Source organism: Opisthorchis viverrini, assembly GCF_000715545.1.
Source record: "Opisthorchis viverrini unplaced genomic scaffold opera_v5_17, whole genome shotgun sequence".
In the NCBI taxonomy this organism is placed as follows: Eukaryota; Metazoa; Platyhelminthes; class Trematoda; order Opisthorchiida; family Opisthorchiidae; genus Opisthorchis; species Opisthorchis viverrini.
This window is the reverse complement of record NW_008751673.1, coordinates 805039-813742: the sequence shown is the minus strand read 5'-3', so window position 1 is coordinate 813742 and position 8704 is coordinate 805039. Positions and strand designations below refer to the sequence as shown.

The 8704-nt window shown below is 43.0% G+C and overlaps 1 protein-coding gene across 1 annotated transcript in view; it reads left to right on the top strand.

Annotated features, from left to right (window-relative positions):
* The window catches only part of T265_01561 (hypothetical protein), a gene marked incomplete at both ends in the record, with an annotated part of 35009 nt that overhangs the window by 24278 nt on the left and 2027 nt on the right, over positions 1 to 8704 (top strand). The window contains one exon of the mRNA XM_009165620.1: positions 704 to 856. Coding sequence (XP_009163884.1) covers positions 704 to 856 — 153 coding nt within the window. The remainder of the gene's footprint in view (positions 1 to 703; positions 857 to 8704) is intronic.

The window sequence follows — 8704 nt, the reverse complement described above, 5'->3', positions numbered from 1 at the left end:
CACGGTCGGTTTGCCCCTTCTTGGGACTCACCACAAACTAGAGATTCAATTGCGTCTATTCGAACCTCCTGTCAAAACAAAATTTGTGTGCGACTGAGAGCAGTTATCGAATCAAGATGAACATAAATTTGACGATAACTCCAGAACTGTGTCTACCTGATTAAGGGCAAACCCGGTTGTAGGCTGTCAAAGGTTTTTCAGCAACCTAATGAGTAGTGTCTTAGGTCCAAAGTGAACACCCTATTTAGCTGACAGTTTTCGCGTAAGAGCGCTACAAACCGGATGTGTCACAACTAGGGTTCACTCTTAGCACGTGGTTCTGTTATACAAAAAAAAACATTTCAGTTACCACAGATTATTTGTCGCCGTGAATTTTTTTCATGGTTGTCTTATGAGAGAGACTCTCGTATAAAAATGCAGGGCAAACCTTGGACAGTAAAGGCAAAGCAAACGTTAGTAATAGGGATTTTGTGAACGTTGTGTGCTACGCCTAGGCTCCTGATGGTGTGAGATACTATGGTATATGTGGTTTTTCAACTGTTCGACCACAACATCTCCTCATGTAATTATCGCTCCCGGCAGCTTGAATTTCTTCCCAACCATCTCACACTTTTCGATTCCTTGACAAGCCGAACATATTTACTGCTAAGTTGCACCACGTGCAAGTTCAAAAGGTCGTTATGTCCGTTCGTTTATGGATCAGGAAGGAGCAAAAGAAGAACAAAATAGAACGGTGGCTCTTGTCGCGGTAGAAGATGCAGGATTTCCGTGCGAACACTATATTGCCGGAACAACACGATCAGCGACATCGCAGGATAATGAAACTGTTCGACTCATTCACTGCACAAAGCAATCGGTGAGTTTGAACAAATGGCTGTACCACAAACGGTAAGAGGGCAAGTGAATCAGGCCAATACGACGTTGCGTCACGGTAACTGTGACAGTGATCATAAAGCTTCCATCTCGAACTAGCTAAGATTGCATTTCAATCCTGAAAAGTTTAGTGTCACGTTGAAAAAACTCTCAGAGGATGGCTTCAGTAATTAGTGTGAAACAAAGAGTGTGAAAACTGTCTCTGATGCATAGGAACTGTCCATCAGCATGGCACATTAAAACACCTCAAATCTGTCCTCATTATTTTCGGATAATCTTCGAGGAGGCAGTTCCGTAGACTTTTTGCAGAATAGAGGAATTTATCATGCAACCTCTGGCAAAATGACATTTGAGAGAAAAGTGAAAATTATATATATTCCATGCAGGCATAAGACCGCTCAAAACGTATCAGAACTTAGCGAAATACACTCATTTGAAAACTGATTTAGTCTTTCGAGAGTAACCCTATTTGGAACGCAACAGTAGAGGTTCCCAACCGCAGCGTAAGTTTCCAATGTGACACCTTTTTGGCGTTGATCAGGTTCTCTCTATCCGCATCATCGGTATATGGAGGTCATAATTGAGCAGATGACAGTGTGAGTTGGTCCTATTAGGTGAAACGGCCAAAACACCACGCTACATTTCACTCCATTTACCCCCCGATTCCATCAACCCGTACCCGTCATTTTTTTGAAATCCAGAAAAACAAGCACAGTTGCATAAGTTATTCTAGTTTAATTAAGAATATTCACATAGGTGGTGAAAATATGCCGGAATAACGTTCTCTTTCGCCGGCTTCCGTGCTGAAGGACCGTCTCGTCTGAACAAGTGTTCCTCGGTTCGCTCAAACTCCAGGATTATTTTACTCCAAAAAGAAGCGAACACAACACTCATCCTGTAAGTTGACAAAAGGTGACAAGACTACAGCACAGAGCATATCAAGCTATGAAGGTGATATGTTAATGTACTTGTTTTTAGTAGTTAAACAGATAGCTGAAAACGTTTGATGGGTGAATTCTCGGAAGGAGCTCATAGGACATGATATCATTTGGGATGGTCGAGTGAACCGACAGGCCACGTCAAACAGCTTGAAGCGGTTTTGAAAATTGCTTGGTCAGGCAGGTACATGTTTCTTAAACCAGAACTCAGACAGATTAATTCAAGGGCCCAAAATTGTAACTAAAATTTTCGATGATGGTTAGTCAACAGTGTGGACGTGACCCTTTGACACGCGCCCCACTTTGGTGTCCCTCATGTCAAATGTATCCATATTAAGTAACAGGTAAAATTTTCATGCCAAAATCCGGTCACGTAGGCAGTCTGGTCGCAAGCAGACCGCTTCCTTGCACATGGTCCGCAATTTACATTACCTGTGCGCACACATTCGAAGAAATTACGTGACTGGGACAGCGTATTGATTGCCCAGAATGCGCGGAATTGAAAAATGGGACAAATCGATTGCGACGCCGGGGCAAAATGCAAGGCAGTGCACGCATGTCTGCCACGCGCGATAGGTGGGTGCGGCATAAGCCTGGAACACATGGCATGGCAACCATCCTAATGGGTGAGGGATACTGAGTTTAATGGGTGATGTAACTTGTAACCGAAACGCACAGGATGTAAAAGATTCTGATCTTGTCTTTGAGGTTATCGGTTCGTCAGTTATAACTTTCCGAAGTAGCGATTCATGGTGTAAGGAGGAAAGCCCATCTCCTCGAAGTCGTTTTTTAAACAGTTACATACTATTGGACAGGAAAGGAAAGCTCTCATATGCACTTTGCTTTTAAAAACTGAATATCCTCAAGCGTCTTCTTGAACGTTCATGGATATCCATTGACTCTTGCGCAATTGTAAACGAACACTGCAAAGCAGTTCCACAAGTTCCGTACTAAGCCCCAACTTCCGTTGGACGCGAGGCGGAGTTACGAGAAAACCACACACTACTCACACGCCTCATCAGTAGTATCCGCCGTCACTGTGGTAGCAACTGTCCAACTAGCTGAGAACTGCTTGGGTTTCTCTGTAGAAGGGTGAGTCTTACTGACTGAAGAATGAAATAGCTTCAGAAAATTAACCACACTGTGCAAGCTAAACACCACATTCATTCCGTGACAGCTATCCTTTCATTAATACTGCAAAAGAAATCACGACAAAGTGAACAGTGTTCTTCTGTTCATGATTTTACCTCTTTGATTTGGAGACGTTTTAATTATACCAAGTTCTTCTATCATTTCATGGAAGTCTAGGTGTGGGGATGTCTGTTTCTGGTAAATCCTACAAATGCTCGTGCCTCATTATGCTGATGAAGGTCGTTGGGAAATTAATGAACAAAAATAACGGCTGAAATTTTCCTTACTTTGCCAACTTGTGAATGAAAGTTCTATTCTGAAGCGTTTCGTCCAAAAGCACAGTATGTGGAATACAAGTTTTGCCGTTAGTTTGCTCAAAGTGCAATCGACAGCCGGGAAGTGGTATGCTCTATCCACAAAACTAGCGACTGAATGAAAAACAACTAAGACAAACTAAAACATAGACAAGAATTACCACGCTGAAAAGAGAAAGTATTTTCATGTAACACAGCGTCGGCATGATGTTCATGTATAAGTGATATAGTGTAGTCGTGTTTCTTAGGAGATTCTCAGGACTGCCCACATTACTAGCTTTATTTAACAGCCTCAGACTAAACTTGTTTTACGCGCCGTAGTGTGTGGAAATGTCCGTACCTGAGACGCGTTCAGTAGCTGTTGCAAGCCGAGCTGTTCAGCGAGCTTGGCAATCAGCTTTTAGGTGTGCCGCCAACAAAAGGGGCGACAACAACCGCGTGCAATCCCGAGTCATCCTTGTATGGCAACGGATGGTATGCAACTTAACTCCAAATCTCGGAAAACAGGTTGAATGTTATCTTTTCGGAGAGGTTTGGAAAACAGTCGGTGAATTTAGCGAATATACACTCATCTGCAAACTAATTTGGTTCTTTCGAGAGACTCACCTGGGACCCAGCTGAATCTCTCGTTTATGATGTTCTCAGGCAACTGAATGTGCTGTACCAGGCCGCCTCATTTTTCAGTCGCTACGATATTTGAAATGTCGCGATACATGTATATATTTGTAACGTACTACTCATAAGGTTGCTGAAAATCCATCGACAGCCCACGACCGGTTTCGCCCTTCTTGAGGCTCATCAGGTAGGCGCAGTTCCCGGGTTTCCGTCAACCTTATGTTCTACTTGAAACCAAATTGCACGGAATTAGCGAATATACACTCATCTGGAAACTAATTTGGTTCTTTCGAGAGACTCGAAAAACAGTTCAATTTGGGTTCAAGTAGAACATAAGGTTGACGGAAACCCGGGGACTGCGCCTACCTGATGAGCCCAGGGCAGAAGGGCGAAACCGGTCGTGGGCTGTCGATGGATTTTCAGCAACCTTATGAGTAGTATATTACAAATATATAGTCGGTAAATTTATTGTTGGGATAACATTAGAACAGCATTCCAGAAGGGAAAGGCTATGTTCGGTTTTGATTGATGGGACTAGGAACTGTATATACGAAATAAGACGTAACTACTGTACCACGGTTTATATAGGTTAGACAGCCAGGAAATCGAACTTCAGAATTGGTGAGCATAAGCAATGAATTAAAAGACCACCGAGAAATGTAGATGAATGTTACGCGACAGTCAAAGATTCGACAATGGCAGACCGTGTACTGGACACTTGGCACATGTTCGACTTGGGAAATCTGGACATTCTGAGACGGGGACCATGACTCACACCACGGTGACTGATGGCCGAGGCGGTGGAAATCGATAACAATCCCAGCGTAAGTGGAATAGAGGGTGTGGAGCTGGAAAGCATGTGGACAGCGGTCTTAGATCAACCGAGATGACACCGGGTGGTGTGCATTTATCAGTAAAATGGTCCGGGCCCAAAAGTAGAGAATTGAAACAGACTAAGGTCTACTGAACCACCCAGCCTAATCGTTCTGGCAGTTAGGCGAGCAAAATCTGTGAATGACCCCAAAGAGGGATATTCCATTAAGGTGTCCTAGGTCGGAAAAGCAAGGCAGCAAAATCCGGTTTCAACGTGAAGACAATCCCCCCTAACCAATCTATCGTAAATATTTGTCATTTCAACAAACCGACAAACAGGACATTCAGACCGACACCCAGCAGTGGTCAAGTCATCCCTAACCAATCTATCGTAAATGTTTGTCATCCCAACAAACCGACAAACAGGAAATTCAGACCGACACCCAGCAGTGGTCAAGTCAGCTAGTCATAAAAAATCTCACAGATTGGTTCGTTGAGAGACTTAAAACCCAATCAAACTGGTTACTTACTCATCTGACCTGACAAAGTTTTGTATCAGAGGTGAAACGTTGTCCAGCAATAAATCCATCGGATGTTTACCAAACCTCATTGAAACAATGATTACTCAATCGGACCCAAACATTTTCCAAATGATGGCGGAGGTTAAATGTTATCACCTTGACATGATGTTACTCGGGCTGTTTGTCAAGGTCATTCAGCTAAGCCAAGCTTTTTACTGGTGGTAAATTTTCAGCGATCACAATCCCAGTAGGGATAACACAGAGGTAACAAAGAGGAAGAATGTACTGAAACAAGCGCTCAAAAGCACCTGGTTTTCGAAAAAAACAAATCTGTCATGGTCGTACACGACCAACCATCTGGCGTGACATGTGGGATCCAACTGAGGTAGACAGATTTAGCGCTGGTTTCAAATTTAGTCCACATTAAATTCCGAATTTTTCTCCCGGAACTCGGTAAGCCGATAGCGAGTTTCATGTCATAAAATCTTCCAGAAGCCAGACCACTTTAGTAATGAAACTGGACAAACGCATAAAAGCCTTCTTCCGTGGACCTGTAACATACTTGAGGAAACACAGAATGCCGCCGCACATTCAGTCAAGTGGGAAACCTTGACTAACCGTCAGGTATTTAAAAAAAATGGACAGATTGTTTGCCCTTCTTTCTGCGGTTATGAAGAAGAAAGTGTCTGAATTGGCTGTCTTCGGTTGCAAAAAGCGAAGCTTCAAAACTCGGATAATTACAGCGTCCGTTAACAGGGTTTATTAGATTAACGGTTGTTCAAAAGAATTCAGACCGTTTTACTCAGTTTGGAGATTCTGTAAATATTCTCATCAGCTGAAGCCGCCACTGCAATCAGAGTTTCGAAAATTGGGTGATTCAAGCAAACATGATTGATTTAAATTCAAAGATTGCTTGATACCAAACAGAAACATTCCTAATTCCAATGAATAAATCGAAAGTACCTGCCCTTTTTGAGGACTGACAAATGGAGGCTACGGGAAAAAAAACAAAAGTATCTGGAGAAAAAGAATTAGAGAACAAATTCTTCCTTACGGTAGGGCATTTTCAACCACTGATAACGAGAACCAGAAAGAATAGGGATGAGAAGGCTTTCGAAGCCAGGAGGACGTAAAAAAATACCGTTTCGTAAGACTGGTTGCGCCAAATTTGAGGCAGGGAATAGTTCTAGAAATCGGAATGAGTAAATCGACCCAAACTGCACGCAATAAAGTGTCACTGGCATAACCCCAACTAAGCTGAAATTGTCTAACTTCATTCTCAAAGAAGCCAAAAAGAATAAAGGGAGATGAGAAAAACCGCATGCCGTCCGAACCTCGATGCAAGGTACAAGTTGGCTAAGACAAGGGGTCGGAATCAACTTTAAATTGTCTGTAGTGAATCCGTTGATAGTTAGATTGCACCAAGGTTGTCTAATACTATGCTTTCATGTTCCCCACTTCTTACAGAGGGCTGCGGTGCGGAAGGTTGTGGAGATCCAAACGAAAAGGTTGCTACGTTGTAAATCCGAATAAATACTGCGGAATATGGTTAACATCTACTTGCTAACTTCATGTTTGTAACGAGGAAGTCTTGTCAGTTCGCTCCTTAAATGGCTTCTGTCAGACAAGTCCTGAGCTATCGCCTGTGTGTTTATTATATCAATAAAACTTCTGAAAGTACTCGAGAGCAAGAGGTCTTCTAAAGACATTTTTTACTTGGTCGCAAGAGAAATCGGTGGAGTGAACCTGTGGATTTATCGTAAAGCAACAGTAGATAGTATAAATAACGCCATCACTCTGTAATGAAAATTCGTCGTCAGCAACCTTACATTGCAACTATCTACATGTATCGCGATATCGCGAATATCGTAGCGACTGAAACATGAGGTGGTCTGGGGCAGCACATTCAGCTGCCTGGAAACATCGCAAAAGAGAGATTCAGCTGGGTCCCAGGTGAGTCTTTTTTGGAAAACCAAATCAGTTTGCAAATGAGTGTATTTCGCTAACGCCATAACTCCTTTTTTACACAATAATGAAGTACTTAAGAAATGAAATTTTACGCCTCTTAGTGGCATGCACTTCGCAAACTTTCCATCCAAACCGAAGACCATTTCAAGTCCATCAGAAGGTTCAGCTGTCTGGGTCTCCCCAAAACCTGACGCCATCGTCCCGTGAGACATTTACAAACACAGTAATCTGGGCAAATGAGTTTAGCGACTGCTTCGCGCCTTCGGTGAGCTCGTGGACAGGGCTTTGAAACGCAGTGTGCCTCGAAATGCTATATTGGTGGAAGAATGGTGAAATTCGGTCCGTTAGTACGGTACCCCGAGCAGACTTGAGGGAACCGAGATTGTGTATTGCTGTAGGACCGAGAACCAGTGTACAGCTGCATCATTGCTGTTGGGGATCACCAGCCGCGCACTTCGCACGAAGCCATGGGAAATTTCGAAACCGTGGTTCGTTGAATGCAAAACCATTTAGCCACGTGTCCAAATAATAGACTGCATTATGAAACAGACGCGCTTTGGTTTGCTCCGAGGTAAATATCCCCAAATTGCAATTTTCGTGATTTGTCAGAAGGATTTCAACGAAATGCAGTGTCTCCCTCAATAATTAACATCTCACTATATAATAAACTAGAGTCCATTTGTAACACACTACTTATAAGGTAACTAAAAATTCCCGGACTGGAAACATCACAAACGAGAGATTCAGCTGAGTTCCAGGTGAGTCTGTCGAAAAACCAGATTAGTTTGCAAATGAGTGATTACCCTAGAGTAAGTAAGTAAGAGCAAGTAAAAGTTTCTCGACTTGAAATGCCTTTTGCTTGGGAACCAAGCCGGCTACAACATTCTGTTGCCACCAGCTGGGAGTTTACCACGTACAGGCATCTAAGCGAAACTGCAGGAATTCAGTAGAGTGAGAGTGAAATGTGCTGCTTTTCGGATCCGCTTATAGTGACCTCGGGATCGGAATTGATTGGACTACCATGCAACGGTGCTTTTGAAACAACTCACTCACGTAACCATAAGGCGTAAGTAAAACTGCTTGGCGAGGAAAATCAGATAGTGAGAAACTTAGCGAATATACACTCATTTGCAGATTAATTTGGTTTTTCGAGAGACTCACCTGGAACCCAGCTGAATATCTCGTTTGTGACGTTCGCAGGCAACTGAATGTGCTGCACCAGGCCGCCTCATGTTTCAGTCGCTACGATATTCGCGATACAAAGATATACATGTATGTATATCTTTGTAATGTACTACTCGACGGATTTTCAGCAACCTTATGGGTAGTACATTAGTGAGGAACTTGTTTAGTTTTTGGTAGAAGGAGGTTTAGTCCCACACTCCTCATTCACTCAGGACCGTGCAGACCGACTCATTTAATGTATACCTTTGAGTAAAGCCTTGAATGGTGGAAAAACTTCTCGGGTAGGTGCGTAAGGCACGCGTGACTTTCGTTTGAGTTGGGGGATGTAGGTCTCTCATCTGACTTT